The sequence below is a fragment of the Motacilla alba genome, chromosome 2 (assembly GCF_015832195.1).
Source record: "Motacilla alba alba isolate MOTALB_02 chromosome 2, Motacilla_alba_V1.0_pri, whole genome shotgun sequence".
NCBI lineage: Eukaryota > Metazoa > Chordata > Aves > Passeriformes > Motacillidae > Motacilla > Motacilla alba.
Window position 1 is genome coordinate 53808978 of NC_052017.1, and position 19077 is coordinate 53828054.

General features: G+C 39.0%; 1 protein-coding gene across 3 annotated transcripts in view; it reads left to right on the forward strand.

Annotated features, from left to right (window-relative positions):
• Window positions 1-3436: 3436 nt before the first annotated feature.
• VPS41 (VPS41 subunit of HOPS complex) overlaps window positions 3437-19077 on the forward strand; it is a 114492-nt gene continuing 98851 nt past the window's right edge. For 2 of the 3 annotated variants that reach the window (XM_038161897.1, XM_038161905.1), the window contains exons 1-2: window positions 3437-3500; window positions 7239-7277. In XM_038161897.1, coding sequence (XP_038017825.1) covers window positions 3480-3500; window positions 7239-7277 — 60 coding nt within the window. In that variant the 5' untranslated portion in view covers window positions 3437-3479. Of the gene's footprint in view, window positions 3501-6671; window positions 6710-7238; window positions 7278-19077 lie in introns of all 3 variants that reach the window. The other variant, XM_038161916.1, reaches the window with a different exon arrangement.

A 19077-nucleotide genomic window follows, 5' to 3' on the forward strand; every position in this document is an offset into this window, starting at 1 on the left:
ATTCTAATTATGTAAAGTATGGTATAAATTGAAAGTGTCTTACAGAAATAAATATTTGATTGCAAAGATTAAAAAAGAAAAGTCCTTGCAAGTTTATTTCTACAAACAAACCAACAGAAAGAGGAAAATCTTTGAATTTCCATTGTATTGACAACATTATCTATGTTTTATACAGCATAGTGTTTTTAAACACTGTTAACTTACAGAAAACACCACCTTTTTTTCTTTTAATTGAAGAAGTGGGGGTGAGAGGGGTGAGAGATAATCCAGCTGAACATTTTCTTGGATGAATCAGTCTTACTTGAAAGCAACTGAGAGCTTTTGGAGACTGAAATACAGTAATATACAAAAGGATACTTGCTACTTATTATGTTTCACAGTAGTCTCTGTTTCACCTTCACAGACAGAAAGTGTGTTAAAGCAAGACAGAAAAATTTTAATACTATTTGAGCTCTGAATGTTGGTCAAGGTCCATGTTTCAATGCTAATTCTGATTTCTGTGGCAAAAAAAGAAAAAAAAATCAGAAACTCCTGACAGACTTAAATTTTTAAAATTCAAACTAGCTGGTATGTCAGCATCCTGTTAGAAATGTCCTGCAGAATTCACATCCACTGGAAGCTCTGCATTAAAATAGGCACTAAGAACATTAAAGGCATTATGGCATGGTGAAAATATTTATTTAGATACTTATGAAGAGTGCTATTTTTGGTGAACCAAGTTAAAACTAAGCAATCAAGTACAGCCACCTATCACAGGAGATGAATCTGAGCCAAAATGCACTACCTCAAAGCATCTATAATCTCACCAGACATCTCAAATCTTCAGTATAACTAATTTAACCCAGACTTCAGTTCCATGTGCTGGCAGACAGAGTGAAAGTAGGTTTTAAGGTTATGACAGAACATTTACTTCCTTTAGGCAGTGCTACATTTCCCACTTATGTTGAACTATGCTTAAGCTTTTTATCTCCAAAGGTTGACTGTTCTCAGGCCCAAATCTGAAGGATGCTGAGTACTTTGTGGGAGGGGCTGAAAGATTTTAAAACCTATTGATGGCATTGCTTCTAGATGACTTTCAGCTTTTCTGGAGGGCAGAGGTGGAAGGGGTGGCAGAATCAGATGCAAACATGTTAAATTTTCCTGACATAATAAAACCTATAATCATGGCAGATTGAATTCATACCATAAGTCTAAACAGCAAAAGAATTAGTTTTGCACCATTCTGCCAGAAATAAGCAGCACACTATAAGTAAATCACATTGTTTATACCACTTATTCTTTTGTGCAGTGAAAACAAGAACAGCTGTTGCTTGATGGCTCAGTTTGTGAAAAATGAGCAATGTGCACTGCTAGCTGTTATAATAGCAAAGTTTACAAGATCTGCCATCCTTTCCCTTACATTCTGTTTTTCTTGGCACTTAAAAAATCAGTTATTAATGTTATTTCCAGTTTAAAAAGTGCCACAAAATACCTGTTGATGGAGAAAGAAAAGAAGAAAAAAAAGGGGGGGGGGGGGGGAAGAAAAGAAGAAAATAAACCCTGTTGCCCAAAACCCCTATTGAGGGGTTTTGGTTTTTTTCCCCTGAAAGTAGGGGAAGAACTTCACTGGCAAAATTTCCTTTTACAAGATATACACAGTTTGAAGTAACAGAAAATATAGCTTGTGCATTACATATTAAAGGACAAATCCTGGCTCCATTGACAGCAATGATATATTTTTTCACTTGATCTGAACAGGACTAAGGTACAAGAAGGACTGAATGGGCCTATAATGAGCAGCATTCTGGGTAAGCTACACAGCTGTCAGCAAGCACTTCTTACAGTCTTCTTATTTAAGTTTATTAAGTTTCATCTTGAAATCAGTTAAATTTCTTGCCAGCAAGATTCTTCTGAGAACTATGCATGTCTGACACAAAGGAATCTATTTCTCATTTCCAGCCTAAATGCACTGAAAATAGCTGCTACTGATTTGATCTCATACCTTTTACTTTAATAGTTCTTCCTCTTTAGATCTCTTTTATTGCTAGACTGAAGTTGCTAGGCCCTTCTTTTTATCAGTCTTCTCCAACAGATCAGTCCTTAAAAGTGGTTCTTTGGTCCCTTCCAGTTTCAGTCATTTTTTTGTAACTCCAAAGGTGACTCTAAATTTACAATTATATCCAGGTGTGGTCTCAACAGTATTTCGTACAATGCCAACCAAACATCTCTTTCTCTGTAGATATCCCATGGTTTATATGGCCTGGATGACATTTACACACTACTTTGCCATGGCACCTTGACAGTCCATAACAAACCATTAAAAATATACTTTCTTTTATCATTTTCAATTAATATTTATTCAGGATAGCTATTTTCATATGTTCTTGCACTGAAATGGTGACTTTGATACCTCTCTCTCAACCCTGTGTACCACTTTCAGTGTGATTTTAAAAGACAGTTCTAGCTCTTCTCAGCCAAAATTCTGGCACTTAGTTTCTAAAGGTACAGCAATGATATGCATTATTTTCACAGCCAAGGTGATACTCTCTTGCAATTAACTGTATGGCCTTTAGGTTTTGCAATGTGGTATTATAAGATTTCTCTTTTATTGCCAAAGGTAAACTGCACTGCACATTTTTAAATTCATGGCTTTGAACCGAAGGATACATAGCACTGTAGCTCCACTTTAGACTTTAAATAGCTCCAAAGGTAAAACACAAACTGTAAAACTTCTGCCTGTTGCTTTTTAGCTTTGGTCATGTTTTTAACACATAAAGCCGCTTGTGTGCAACCACGACATTCAAGTCTTATTTTATGCTTTTAAAAATCAAGATGCAGCATCTTCTATAATTGTGGAAGATATTTAGGCTTTCTGAAATCCTTCTCCTGACACTAGTGTGGACCATTTCAATACTGATGATTAAATAAAAAGTACAAAGAGGACCAAAGCTGCTACACGTAGGATCTAATGGAAACCGGAGGATATAATGGCAACCAGAGCTGTGCTTGACCAGGTGCCACTGAGATGGATGACAATAAAAGGGCCTGGTCTGGGAGCACTGGCAGTGCTGTACACAACAGTGTCAGCAGGCAGGCTGTCAATGCCTCTTGGCTTCAGCTACAACCGAACCCTCACTAATCAGGCGCCAGCTCATCAAGCACTGCAGTGGCTGCCTTCCGTCTCATCACAGCTGGGTGTACCATGAAGCTGGGAGATCATGCTGGTCTCCCTCAGAGAATCGATGGATTTCAGCTTTAAAAAGCGTCTCGCAGCTAAGGAGGGTGGAGAGGAAACTTGGCTGGGGTGTGCCGTTGGGCCCAGCCTTGCGAGTGCCCTCTGTTTTGTACGGCATCGCCACCACACCTCAGCGAGGATGAGGAAGGAAAAAAGGCGGGAGTGGGGGGAAGGGAACACTTGCTTCGCGCCGAAACTACATTTCCCAGAGTGCCTCCGCCTCGCCGGCTTCCGGCCCCCCACGTGACAGCTGCCTGGCTGCGCCATGGCGGAAGCCGGGGAGAAGGTAGAGACTGTCAGTGCACTGTGGCCGCAGCGCCGAGGAGCGGGGCTTAGAGCGGGACGGGCGGAAGCGCGAGACCGGGGCGGGGGCACATGGGAGTGGAGGGGCGGAGGGACGGTGGGACAGTGCCGGTGCCAGGGGGCAGAGGCCGGCAGCCGGCCTTGAGGGGTGCGGGGCCGTCGGGGACAGTCTCGCTGCACCGGGGGCGGAGGAGGGAAGATGGAGGCAGCGGAGCCGGGGTGGGCCGGGAGCGTGGGTTTAGAAGTGCGTCTGACGCCGCTGTGGAGCCAAGAGCTGTCTCTCTACCGAGGGACATAGGAGACATCGCCAAGTTCATTTCAACAAGGGATTTTTTTTCTGAGACAAAACTTGAGGATTTTGGTGCTGTTCCCTCAATCGGGTGTTCTTCTAAAGCTCCCCGTCCCTAGGTTGCTCTTTCCCAAGAAAAAAAAGAAGTAAAGTAAAGGGAAAAGTGCAGTTCCTGGCCCTTTCAGGTATTTTCTAAATGCTTCTTTGCTGCACCAGTATTTGAACAGACAGCTGAGCTGTGCAATATTTGTCAGTCATGGATGCCTAAAAGTGAGAGAGTCTTAGAATTACTTCGAGGTAACTGGCCAAAGTTAGAGACTAGTATCTGGCTTCCACCTTCCCTGCTGACAGTTTTGTTGGGAGGACTTGGCTTCCTTGGGAGAGACTTTTTTTCCCCGGGATAGATGAGTTTTTAACTGTGGCAGCCTTTGGAAGGATGAAACAAACTTGGACAAGTCTTCTCTAACAATACAACAGATTAAACTAACCTGTTTTGCTCTCTTTGGACTATGATAGGAGAGTTACTTTATTCATTTCAGTTTATTTCCTGTGGATAGCATGCACACCTCTACTAAAAGGGCTGTGTGTGTGTTGTGCATGTGTTTCTGTAAAACTCAAGTTTTGTGTCTATCACCTTCTGTCAGGTTTACGTTATGGGCCTAAACACATAGTGGATTACATATGATGTTTGTAAAACCAGGGGAAGGGGAAACCCTATGCCCATCATACTAGAAAGCCCACTTAAGAATATTTTGAGAAGTTATGTTGAATCTGTTAAGTGAGAGATTATAATGGTGAGAGATTACTTCACATATCTATGGTTTCCTGATCTGTGTTCCTTTACTGCGTTCTTAGGCTGCTAAAACAACAGTGTTTGTCAGCTGGCTGAAGTGTACTGCTGATTTTCCCCTAGAGTCTGACATTGCTAAAGACTGCTATTCCTACATGATTTTGGATTCTGGTTGTCTACAAATCCCTTTTCAGGGATTTCCTTTCTGCAGTTAAAAGGTTACTAAAAAGTAGAAGGGGAGGATAATCCTTTCAGTTCATGCATTTGGAGAGAAGGCAAAGGAAGCTAATAAAGCCCCAGGGCAATCATAACTACAGTTTACTGTTCAAGTTTGCCTAAGCAAGTGGGAAAACCCAGGGAAAAAGCTTTTCATAGCAAGTTGCTACCAAAGTGAGTTTGGAGGTAAGTATCAGTTCTAAGCACCTTCAGCTAAGTTCTTGTCAGAGAACAAATACAATTTTTTGCATTGCTTTCCTAAGCCAAGGCTCCCTCTGATTTTTTTCTATGTTATTTTCTGCAGTAAAACATAAAGGCCATGAAGCAGTTACCTGTATTTGTATGCCATTTAAGAAATTTAGTATCTGATATTGCAGTGCCTTGTGAATACACTAGGGATACCAGGGTAGATGTCCTAAATAAAAATAGATTGATAGTTTCTTAATTCATATGGATTGATTATTGGAATCAACTTCTGGCATGCCCTTATTTTATATGTTGTGGCTCAGATAAGTGGCTCAGGTGGGTGTGAGGACCAGCTGCTGTCTCAGTAAGTGAGCTGTTAACTCCATCCATCCGGCATGTGTGTTGGTCTGACAGCATGGTGTTAGATAGTGAGCTCATCCTGAGTAAGTTTCTGTTCCTATGCAACTAAAACAATTGGAACCATGAGGGGCAGATGTAGTTGGTGTAGCTGCACTAGCAAAAATGTCACTTGCTGTAATTCCTTTGTTTGGGAGAGCTTTTTTTTCCCCCCACACACTATGTGAATTATACCAAAATACCATAATGGCAGTGCTATTAATTTTGACTTATTAAGGATTTGAGTAGGTAGCTCTTGGTATTCAGAAGAGAAAATCATGGGTTTTTATTAGGAATCTGATGATACTTTGCGTTGGACTTTGTGTGTTCTAGCTCATCCAGTCAGCTGGCAATATTACACCACACTGTTTCAGTTCAGTTCTCACTTGGTTATTGTTAAGATGCACGAAGATTGTATGTAACAAAATTGCAATTTTCAGAAAAGCTGCAGCAGCTTGTGATTAGAGACTGGGAGACCATCAGACAAACAGTTGGCCTTGCAAAGTTGAACCTAAACTTCAAAGGATGCCAGGATTTTACTCCATCTTCCCTTGATTCCCATGCACATTTTGTACTTGCAGTTTCCCAGTTTTGTGACACAAGTATAGACAACACTGATAACCCTTCTATGTGATATGTATTTTAGAAGTGGGTCTGCCTGTAGTGAGTAAAATGGAGGAAATGGATGTCAGTAATTGTGGTAACACCTTGCATGAAATTTCCAGTAGCAGGTAGAAGTGCTGCTTTGCTTTTCTCCCATCTGCTGTGTTGGTCATTATGGGCATCAATGTGAGCCTCCACTAATGAAAAGGAAGCCTTTGCTTTTGGTGTACAGGTGCACAATCAGTGCATTAAATAAACATAAAAAAGAAATAAATGTGAGAAACAAAAAATTACACTGGTTGTCAGCGCATTGAATTTTTCATTTTCCTTTTCCATTTTTCTCTAAGCTGTTGGTATGGGTGGATTTTTTTTTTTTTTTCTTGTCTGGTGGAATTCTGTACCTATTAATCTTACTCTTCAAAGACTCCCTTGATAAGATTTGAAATGCTGCTTTCTCTCTTACTTGTTCTTTGTTTATATCATATTTTATTGTTAAAATGCTTACATTCACTGCCGGTGTATTAGTTGTAATCTTTTATTGCTATTGATAAAGATAAATACGTTAAGTAAATCTTAGTTTTGCTGACTTCTTTGAGGAGGCATTGCATCAGCAGATTTTCTCAGTGGGCAGACGACAGATGAGCAGGAGTTGACTTAAATTTTTTTTTTCCTAGGGTAGAAAGAATCATCTTGCCAGAGAAATGTTTTAAAGGTACAGTTATTTCAAAGGCAGGAGAAAGCCACGTCTTGCATTAACATCAGATGGGAAGGAGAGAGTAATTGAATGCTGGATTTCTATGAAAAGTGGTTTGAAATTATTTAAGTTTAAAATAAGCCCATTAACAGCTAAATAGTTGAGTAGCAAAGCTGGCTTGTGGATAACATAAGAATGCTGTACTGCATGGAAGTCAAGATATGGGCAGTTTCTTTGCAAAAATTGCTACTGCTTCTGAAAGAGGGGAAGATAATCACAGGGACAGATTCTCAGATCACCCAATCACTCTCCCTTTTAGGGTAACTGACAACAGAGTCCCTGCTGCTCCTGAGTATCACTGTGACATTTGAATGCAAGTGCAAGCACAAATCGAGTATGAATGACAAGGATGGAAACTCTGAACTTTTTGCTTCTGCTTTGTCTTTCATTTCTTAGTAAGGGTTTAAAAGTACTTCTTAAAGGGAAATGCTGCTCAGTTATGTATATACTTAGCTATTTACCCCTTTGTTTTTTGTGTCCTTTTCAGGAAACCAGGTCTTATGAGGAGTCAACAGATGAATCTGAGGTAACCCTTCTTAAAATGTTTCACACTCGAATTTGTGTCAGTGTGGTCAGTGCTAGTTTTTTTTGGTCAATATTGAGTGAAAAATACTATTTCACTGGTTGTTTTTAAAAGTTTGACCAGTATTATGTACCAAGGATTGTTAATCTTGGCTTAAATTATTAAAAAGAAGCTGTGAATTGCTATTAGAATCTTCTTTATATTAAAAAAAAAAACCACAATTGCCCCATTATTGTAAAATGAATTATGTTGAGAGATAAGTTGAAGTGCATTTGCTTCTGTTTTGATAAAATGAAAATTTGTAAGTATAATTATATATGCAGTAATACTACATTCAGGTAATTATTTAGTTGTTTTGATAGCTTCACAGTCTCAATCATGTCCTGTAGATTCCCTATTCTTTAGATGATGTTTTGTCAACAATTGTCTCATTTTCTGGAGATGTTTGCCTACACTGCTGGAGGTGATGGGAAAAGGCGTTTGGGGATGAAGCTAGAGAGAGTTCAAGAATTTTTCTCCAAATAGTAATGTAATGTTATAAATAAAGCTCTTAGAAAGATTTTTTTTTACAAGGGACAAATCTCCAAGCTGGGTTTAAGCACTAAGCAGACAGAAATCCTAATTTCTATGACAGTGGCAGTGGATAGGCAAAGACTGTAGTGGTGGATTCTGAAAAATCTTTTTGCAGTGGAAGGTGAATTTGTTTCTTGGGAGATATTTTTTTTCTATCTGCCATTGAATGGTTGTCTTCAGTGGCACTGAGTGGCAGTACTGGTGAGAAGCAAGGGTTTTTGGTCCTTTAACATTGCTCTGTGGAACAGCTGCCTGGGCCAGACTTTTTTTGTCCAGTGTGAAATGCCTTCATTCTGAATAGTGCTTTATGATGTGGAGATAAACAATCATTGGGCAATGACTCAGTACGTAGTAGAATAGTAATCCTCTCAAGGCTTGACATTCACAGGATAGTGAACACTGATACTTACCTGCTGAGGTGCTTTTTTTTTCTTAAAACTTATTGCAATGAAAAAATGGTACTTTTACTGGCCTTTCAAGATTTTAGCTTTAGCAAATCAGTATTTACGGCAGAATTAATCATAAATGGGTTGCCCAGTTGGTGGGGATTTACTGTTTTTTCCCTTAAGAAAAATAGGCATCATGCATCTTTCACAAAACTTAAGTCCTAAAATTTCAACTAGACCTATGTTAAAGTTGACATCTATTCTTAATGTTAATTTCAGATGCAGAGAAAAGTGAAAAGGAAATTTATGTATTGAGAATGTAGATATTGGATCTAAAGAACAATTGTCATTCTAATGTCTATGAAAGTGCTTTGCATTAGCCATGCAGCAACTCTCTTACAATCATTCCTTTAGCATCTTCTAGCAAATAAGATTCTAGTGCTGTTTTGCTACCTGCTTGGTTTGTTTTGAAGGACAGGCTCTTTAACAATTGCCAGGATGCTTATTTGCACAGACTTGGTGGTAGAGCTTAATAGTAGGCTTCAAATGTGGGAGTCTGCAAAAATTGACTGTCTTGAATATATGTCATCTGAAAGCTGGTCAATTTAAGTTTGGTTCCAGCAATGGCTCCACAGGAAATTGAGTTCCTAAGGCTGCCCTGGTGTAAAATACTTCTCAGCTATTTAAGTCAGAGTGTGTAAAATGCAAAGGTATCAATGAGCAGAGATGGTGCATTTGTTCAGATGTTAAGTAGACCTTTCTTTCAATACAGATAGTTACTGTAGTTAGTCGTAAAATTTGTAGAACTTGTAGCACTTGCAGAAGAGTTATTACATTTCTTTCCTGGTAAGTACAGTACGGTTGGCATGCACTTACAGATCTTTCGTGGTAACTACTGTACAGCTGGCACTTTCCTATCATGTTCTTATATCTGATTTGGGGTATTACATGCTTTTTCTTTTCCTGTAGTCAGACTGCAATATATTATGCCAGGCTACAATGAGGAAGCTGTATATCTAATAGTCCTTTAATTCTTAGGGGAAAACCTGCTTATTTTGTGAAGTAATTTTACTCAGTCTTGAAACACAAGTATTTTCTTTTTGTATGTTTGCCTTTAGACATTTGGGGTTGGTGGTTTTTTATTTTTTTAATTAATTTTTTTTGAACTATATTTGCATTACTTATCCCAACCTTGTCTAATCATCAAATATGCAGCCATATTTGAGGATGGATCTGGGCAGGTTTGTTTGGCTGAAAAGTCCTAGTTTCAATGTGGTTTCATTGGCTTATTTAATTTTATTTTATAGCACCTGAAGCTAAATGTTGGGACTGTCACATTTGATGAGATCTAAAAAGTAGATAGCAAAGTAATCAGGCTATTTGGAAACTGTGGAGGAAAAAAAAAATCTCCATAAATTATGTACAGCCTGAATCTGAATTTATTTTCAAATTATTTTTCTTCCTTGCAATGCATCTGTTGCTGTAAAATCTTACTTTTCTCAGTTGAGCTGTTTTCTGTCAGACAGATAGTTATGTTTTGCCAGCTAATTAGCAAAGAATAAAAGGTTTAAAATTTTCTCCTCCATTCTAATTTACTACAGGGGTTATGAGCAGATCGTGCTGATCCAGCATGTGACTTTTTTACAGGAAGCACCCTTTCAAGAATAAATGTCCCTGGAATTATAAATGAGTGCTATGTCCCAAGAAAAGATCCTTGATTATGTAAGGCATAAGTCACTGTTTGTGGTTTTGTTTCTTTTTTTGACGCTGCAATACAGCAGAAATTTTTTGTTTTGCAATTGTTTGCTTGTTAAACTACAAAAAAAAAAAAAAAGCCATGTGGGTGCAGATGTTCATGTTCTGCAAAGAGGTATTAGAATAGTGTTTTTTAAAAAAGGTACACTGATATCTGTATTCTTGCTTTTTTGTTAGATACATGAATGTGTTAGTCATCAGTATTGCCTATATTTTCATTCTAGCACTTCTATTTTTATATGTCCCCTTCTTAACATTTTTGCTGTTTTGATCACTGTTACCCTGTGAAAGAGACATGTTTGTTCATTTATTTCTTGATTAGTTATTTAAACGCTATATTAATAAATTCCATGAGAGTTTGTAGAGAGAAAAGTATTGTAGAAATTCCTGGTTAATCCAGTGCTCAAACTATTTCTGGTGGTTTAGAAATATCCCTCTCTGATACACTTTTACCACTGAAACTCGCAGTGGTTTTGTTCTTTAGGGTTTTGGAAACTGATCAGAGCAGGAACACAGCTAGGAAAAAATCTAAGCCTTAAAAAAAAGCAGCCTTGATATTTTCTTTCTCTTTTCAGTGCACTCCAAGTTTTAGTCTTGTAGGTTGGGTCTGGATTAGGTCAAAGCAATTAAATAATTTAAAGTAAATAAAGCATCTGGTGAAAAAGGCTCCTTGTCATATTGTGTTTCCATCAAAATGTTCTCTTAAGATGGGATGTGGAGCACTGGGCTGGAAGAGGTAAGCTGTTCTGTGGATAGTAGCATTTGAAGAGGTATCACTGTTGCAAGAAAAACGGATGGTTGAAAAGTAGATGTGGCTACTGTACTTCAGTCTGAGTTGCCTTTTTTTGTCTACTGTCTGACCTTTTCCAAAGTAATTATTTTAATCATGCCACTTTTCCTTATTACTGAATAGTTGTACACTAGATTATTTTTTTAAATGCAAAATGGGAGAAAAATGCTCAAAAAATGTATTGTTTCACATATTGGACGTCTGAAGAGAAATTGCTTCTCTCTGTATGGCTTTAAATTAAATTGGCCTTTTGGGGAGAATGGAAGGAATAGTTACATAAATTCCAAGTAATAAGTTCTCCTTACTGATGAGAAAATGTATCATGCAAATAATTTATCAATTTGAGTCAGCAGGATGAGCATAGTAAAATATTTATTGAAGTTTAAATGGAATCTTTTCCTATATTAATTTGAAAAACAAGTTTGCAGTGACTAGTAACTAACATTATAATAAACATTATTAGAGGATTGACTTGCAGGAAAGAAATGGATTATTTTAATATTCTTTTAAGATGTCCTGGTTTTGAGTGAAAATTAAATACTTCATTTAATGAGCTATTAATATTAACCAGAAGTGCCTGTTCTATTTGTGTGCTGTGGAATACATAAAAAGTAAAAATGCTGCTGTGCTTCCTACATAAATTAAATGCAGTTGCAAAGCTACTGTGTTAGCAGAGTATGCAGACGTACCTTTCCCAAAACATTAAATGTATTTCTCTGTATGCAATAGCACTCTGGCTGCAAAAAGAAAGTAGTGGTGAAATTCAGCTCTTCCCCAGTGGTGGGTAGGTGAGCTTCAAAAACTGCTATTCTCAAAACTGTACTGTCAGCTTTTCATATGCAGTAGATCACAAGGTGGCAACCGGGTTGCTTGAGTAGTGTTCACAGGGGAAACAAATGTTTGCCCAAGTTCCTGACTCAGCAAAAGGACAATAAAAGTAGAAATGTGTAGCTTCATTGATATTTGAACTGAGTTTGGATTTTTCTGTGCTGGAATTGGATTTGGACATGGAAGATAAAACAGCCTATCCTGTGCTGCCTCTGTATAGTGCACTTGGTGTGGATGGACTTATCCTATGTTTTTGAACACTGAAGTGGATTTGGAAGTTTCAGGTGTTCTTTGTCATGCACAAAACTATCAGCAAAATAAACTGAGGTAGTTGAAATGAAACCAAATGGTATTATATGGACCTTCTACTACTATTTTTTTTTAAACACACCATTTATGAGGATTGGTCATGTGCAAGTATGTCATCTCTGTGTTACTTATGCTTCAAAACTTAGCTGGTGCCCAGCTTCTTCAAACCTGTAGGAGTAATTCTTCAATTGATCTTGTGCAAAAATAGTCTAATATTCTGTATGTCACAACAGTTTTGCAAAGAAAAAGAATGTTCTCTGTTTTGTCTTTCATCTGTGTCATTACATACTGCAAATGCAGCCCATTTTGAGACATATTCACAGGCAGCCATATCATCTTAATTCCATGCTCCTGGTGTATATCTGCATTTTCCCAGGGTATTAAATAAATCCCCGTGGAAAATGCATGGGAAGAACAGAAAGCTGCTCTGTGAAATTTTACCATCCTAATCCATATTTACCAATTTTACAGCTAGGTACTGGAAAAGCGTTGGTGATGTGCCTTATGAACAGTTGTTACAGAATGAGATCAGAGGTTATTCATGTTTTTCACAGAACTAACATTACTGTATTTTCACCATAGAATCAGGGGGAAATATTTTTAGCAGCATAAGTCACAAACATGCTGTCATAGTTTAGAAATTTCAGTCTTCATGCCTTTTGTTTTCCTTTGCAACAGTTGCATAATTGAAATTAATTATTGTACAAGCTGAAAACTGTAATCTGTTTCTAGCTTTTATTCACTATTGCTCTGCCTGCTTTTGAACCAGTGACTTCAAGATGAAATGCTCTTTGCTATTCTCATTCTTAAACCAGTTTGGTTTTTTCTGCTTTGTTAAAATTCACCTGTAGGAACAACTTTTTTTAATGAAAGTAATGGAGGAAAAGATGTTTCTGTTCTCTCAATGAGCTTCCAGAGGGTCTGGTAAAGTGCTCAGGATTTAAATGCTGCACAGTAAATAAAACAACAACTTGGAATAAAACTGTATTCCAGTTTTGGTACTATCAAGCAGCCTGGTTAAAGGCCTTAGTCTGAGTTTTTCTTGGTATTCGGTTAATGTTAGAGATTTTATTGCATTGAGAGAAATTGAGTTAGGATCCTAATTCTGAAAATAGCATAGGTAGTCCCTTTATCACTGAGGTAGTAGAAGAAGTCTGGAAACCATATCCTAAGGATGGAGAAACGGTAATGATGAAGCTGCACTTCATAGTAGTTACACAGCCTATTACGATAATTGTCCTTGTCTGGTCTGTGGCACTTGATTTTCAGCAGAAGTGGATATATCATCCAAAATAGTGGGGGATGGAGTGCTTTCTTCTGCTTGGCTCTGGATTTTTTTTCTTCTGAAGGAAGGCCAGGTAAGACCTAGAAATGGCCTATCAGGGAAGCTGTGTTTGCATTACTTCAGAACAGGGAACATTTGTTTTTTCTTTTTAAAAAACAAATAGGGGGACATCTACTTGAGGAGCTTTAGTAAATGAGTTTGAAGTGTGTGATGGGTTGACGCTGGCCAAACACCAGTGCACCAATGAAAATCATTTATTTGTTTTCTTCTGCTATAGTTAAGCAGAGGAGGGGAAAAGAAAACCCATGGGGTGAGATAAGGATTAGGAGAAAACACTCTAAGGGCAAAACAGGCTCAAGACTCTGAAAGGTATAAAGGAAAAAAAAACTCGTTAACAGAATTAAGAGAGGATAATGAGAACTAAATTAAACTTTTAGAACACCTTTCCCCCCATGCACTTCATGAATTACAGGGAAACTGTTGTATTATAGTCCTCACCACAGCTTGCAGAAGAATCTTAGCTCTGATGCTTGGAGCATCTCCTCCTCTCTGTCCCTCTTTTTCACCTACCTTACCATTCTCATACTGTTCTCATGTGTCTTCCCTTTTTCCTTTTCTCTGACTCAGGAGAGAATTAGTGTTTGTAGGTGGGTTTTAGCGGTGGTTAAATACCAGTGCACTCACTTATTTCTTGTTCTGAGATAGCATTAGGAGGAAGGCAGAGCAGTCTCAACACTTGAAAAGAATATAAAGGAAACTTTATTAACAGTAATGAAAAGAAAGCATAATAAGAATCAGAATAAAACTTTTAGAACACTTCTCCTCCCCCCTAAAACCTTTTCTTTCTCACTAACAATGTACAGAAACAATTTAGTCAGTTTATCACTTCTAGAATAGTCTTAGTTCACTTAGGGAGAGAAGTCCCTCTTGTTAATTTATGGAGACTTTTCTACAAGAAAACAGTTCTCTTGTGGCTTTTAATTTCCATAAATAGCAGCCGCCCAGAAATCTGCAATCATGAAGTCCCTCCCATTTTTCACAGCTTTCTCCACAGCTGTGTTTATGGGCCATGTCAACTTATGAGGTACTATTTTAAGGATGAGCTGTTCAAGAGCAAAGGTTCTCTTTATCTATCTTTGAGATCATCTTCATATCTGAGAACAGAGGTCTTCCTCTTTCCCTGGGGCAGAGAGTCTTCATCACTTTTTTCTCTCTCTGTTCAAACTTCTTGTGGGATCACACCTACTTCAACATCTGCTTACTTTAGCATAGAGGCCTTTGCTCATATCTACAATTTGAACACTTAATCTCCCCATACTTTCAATGAGTTACAGAGAAAAAGAGTCTGATGTATCAATTACATTCTTCTCTGTAGCTTTACAAGAGGATTTCAGCCTCAAGATCAAGGTATTTTTTCATCCCTCCCATCTGGGACTTGACTCTTTCTTCAGTGACCTTGGTGTCTTCATGTGTTCTTCTATGTGTTCTCACTCTGTCCTTTTTTCTCACTTGAGGGAGGACTGAAGGTCTGCAGGTCTTACCTGTGCACTGAAAGAGTCAGTGTCTCGCCCGAGGCCTGCAGTTGGTCTCGTGACCCTAGCCAGGCTTGGTAGCTCGCAGCTGGACCTGCGTCTGGGCTGGGCTGTGGGGAGCACCCAGGATCTTGGCAGCCAGGCCAGGGCTCAGCTGCAGCACGCCAGGGGCCAATGGCCTCCCCTCGCCCTGCCCAGCAGCTGATGGGGCCCGGCCCAGCTGAGATGGAGGCTGGGCCAGCCTTGTCAACTGCTCAGGGCCGGAAGCAAAAGAGAACTTCTTGGGATGTTTTCATGTTTAACGTGTGTATTTACAGAGGCGCGTCCAGCTTTCTCAGTGGTTTAACAGATTGTCAATTCTTAAAACTAAATACTGATTGGGTTTGTTTTTTTTTTTGCCAGAGACGACGGAAACTGCTAGCAGCTCTTCTTAGGAAAGTGTTGAGGCACTTCTGTGAATGCCTCGAATGCAAAACCAGCACAGCAGGTTCATTTGTTCTCAAGTTCTACCAATTGAAACAGTTTTTGTAGAATTCTGCAGTGCTGAAAGGTTAATCTTGTCCAGGCTTTGCAGTCAGGGAATTGCTCACCATACCTCTCTCTCAGCTGGTCACTGGTCTCTGCTAGCACTGTGCAAGCTGTGCTGACTGCCGGCTCCACTCCACACCTTTTCTTCATTCAGGACACCAAAAAAAGAAACGCTGCTGCCACTGCTTTTGTCTTTCTGTCTGCAGCATGGCTGGTTAAAAGCGTCCAAGAAAATAAAGTCCATTATGAGCCCTGCTGAGAGAGCTGCAGCCACAGCGGGGTCAAGCAGCCCCCTCCCAGAAAGGGGCCCCAGCTGGCCCCCTACTCTTCTGCACAGAGCAGTGAGCAAGAGAGCTTCCTGCGTTTTTTTCATTCTTGAATGTGTTATCATAGAGGCGTTTCCAGCTTTTCTAATTGGCTTAGCAGTGTGCTAGTTTTCCAAGCTAGCCAGTGATTGGTTTTACCAGGCATGGAGAAAGCCACTAGCAGCTCCTCACAGAGAATCACTTCCATGGCTGACTTTTTCCCTCTTCACCAAAAATCAATTATTGCAAAACTAGCGCAAGGTGCTATCTCTTTAAGAACCAAATTAGATTCTAAATTATACTTTATGTGTTTCTTGATTGTAAAGAGTAACAATCTTCTAGAGGTTTTGCAACAATGAAAATAAAAAATTTTAAATCTTTGTTGTGAATTTCCAGCTATTTTTTCAGAAATAATGATTATTTAAATTATTTCTAAACTATAACATGGGTTCCAGTTAGTGTGAGAAGAAGCAGGATTTGGGCTAGGGTTTTTTCCTGACTTTCGTGTCAGAATGGCAGGCAATAGGTTGTCTTACATGCAGTTTCTTTCAAAAGTGGCAGCATCAGAGGCAAACACCAAAGAAGACTGACATTACAATGGAAGAACTTTGAGTGAATAGCTGCCTCCGTTACAATGATAGTGTTACATCCTCATTGCCTACCTCAGTAATTTGCATCTTTTGACAATTTTGACTTTTAAAACTTTCCAAAGACAAACCTTTATCCTGTCCCTATTCTTACTAGAATTGGTCATCATCTTCAAATAGATTTTTCCAAGTGATGCTGAGGAAAAATAAGACTCTACTGGTGTGCATACATAATGCAGTTAATAGTGGGTCAGATTACTTGGAGTTGAACATATTTGCTGTTAGGGTAGAAGGAAGTGGCCAAATGTCCAGAAATATTCCTGGATTCCTTCTGATATCAGATAGATAATACACCAACTTAATGTGTAGGGCTCAAAACTTCTACCCCTCATCTTTAAAGTACAAGTTGTATCTGGATGCCTGCAGTCATAAGGATTTATAAAGACCGACTGTTACGTGACTGTGAAATAGGAATATAACAAGGAAGAGGGGCATAAGGCAAATTTACCTCATCACAGGTATAACCCAGTTGTTATTGTACTTAAAAGTTGTGAGCAGGGTAAGCATTTAGTAGGTAAAGATTAGGAGTTTTTCTTCATCCTTGTGTTCTCAAAAAACAAACAAATAACCTATTCATTGGTTTTACCAGATAGCACAGGGACTTTGACATGGTCAAGGGTGAGTCAAAGGGATCTCCCAACTGTGTTGTGACATGAAGATGTTACTTCCTTAAATTCATCTACAGAGGCTAGCAATTTGTTACAACTTGCTGCTTAATATTTTCTACTTATTATATTTATTTTCTAGTTTTTATTTTATTTCTACTCCTGCATGTGTTAAGTCATGTGTTGCTACCATGTGATATTTTCACTTGCAGTAGGTTTCTACTTTTATTAACTCTCCTGCATGTGTTAAATCACATGTTGCTCCCATGTGATATTTTCACTTGCAGTAGGTTTTTTTTCTGGATATTTTTATTCATTTGCCGTATTCCCTTGTATTGCAAATGAGCAGTGTACTCATTTGCATATGTCAACCTTGAATTAGTAAATAAAATTCCTTTTTTTTTTCTGAGTATTTTAAGAACATCTGTGCCTTTAAGATATGGAAAAAGGTCATGGAAATCCAGGATGGTAATTGTCTACATTGCCAAATCCATTTCCTCAGTAGTCAGTCTTGATCTCTGTCCTCTTAATGTCTCTGAGCTCTCTGGGTGTGCTGCTGAGATGGGAGCTGTGGCCTGCCTTTTCCAAGAACCACCCATACTATATTTGCTGAGCTGTTCGTGCTGGATTCTGGTGTCCTGTGAACAGCTGTTTCATGTCAGGCTATAAACAGTCATTACACCCTGTATTGGAAAGCTATGCCATGAGGGTTGCCTGGCTGGAAGTGAGCTTCCAGCTGAGGACATGGTAGTTTTGGAAAGGAAGAAGATGGGGTTCCTGGCAGGCATACTGAAAAGTGTTGAAATTGGACCTGTAGTCTAGGCTGAGAGGGCTTGATAAAGTGTTTGAGGGAAGTAAGGGGATCAGCAAAGGTCCATCTGAGGATTACAAGAGGATGGAACAGAGGAGATTTATACGAGGGGGGCTTGGGGAAGACTTGTGAGCCTTCAAGACTGCAGTCTTAAAAGTGGATTATGAGTGTTAGAGTGGGAGTGTGTTTTGGACAATTGGGTTATAGGTGAGTTGGTTTGACTGGTACTGTGAAGGCAGTCCTTTAACCTTAATAATATTTTGGTGGGGTAGAGTCACTGATTTCCTTTTCCATTTGTGTCCCAAAACTGAGAGTAACCCTGTCAGCAGACCTAGTCCTACAGAGCTGTAGTGGAGAGTTGCTCTGCCTGCATCTTGCCTTGTTGTCCAAATCAGCAATGTTGAAGAATTTTCTCATTGTCCTAGCTGACCAAGGATGTCTAAACTGAAGCATTATTTCCAGGGTGAAGAAACTGTATGGTTTGTCAAGCTTAATTACTGCCATTAGATACAAGGAAAGTATGATAAGTCTTATTTTTTTTATCATACAGCTATTAGAAAATGTTTTGGTGTGAAATATGGTAAAGAAGGAAGTGAGAAATGATGCACATGGATATTCGCGGGGTGATACTGAGAATATAGAGGCTTCTGTCTGATTATCTGGATTACCAGATTGTCTGAACTACATTTAGCCTAAATATAATGTGGGTAGAGAAAACTAGATATGACAAATAAGTGAACCTGCTTGTTTGAGGGACTTGGTGTTAGATATTTTCCCTGTAGGTGTTGGGAAATGGGGTTCAGCAACAGTAAAATCAGGTTTATCTGTAAATCCATATCTCTTTACCTTGAATGAATGGAAATTAGTTGGGTCCTTACAAGTTCTGAGGCTGAAAATAGTCATAATGTCTTTATTGGGCCTAAGGAGGCATTATGATCCATTTGGTGCAGCTCTCGGATATAGAAGTGCTGTGAAGGTTTAAATAAAAATCTTTATCTGTATCTTTTCTTGGGTAGTACTTGTCTTGTCATGGAAATCTTGTGGCAGTTAACTTTAAGTTTTTAAGGTTCTTGGTGGGCTCCCTTGTCCAAAGTAAGGTTTGCACAGCCGTCCTAGGTGCAATCCTGCCCTTCCAAGCAATTCTGGTGTTAAAAAGGGTTTGCAGAGAGCCAGGGGGTCAGATGTTGGTGTAAAACCCCACTGATGGTGTTCCTTTCATAGCAGTCTGGCTAGAAGTCATCCATTCTGCTTCTCAGCCGCACACCAGGCACTTGGCTAAGTACTCTTTGCTCCCATGTCAAATAAGGGATTTATAGATGAAAGATCATTTGCAGCCAACCTCACAGGCCCTCAAAACTAAAGCTGAGACAATCAGTCAATGCCCTGATTAAGACATTATTTCTATTTAAAAAAATTAGGAGTTGGAGATGGTTATACCTTGGATCAAGT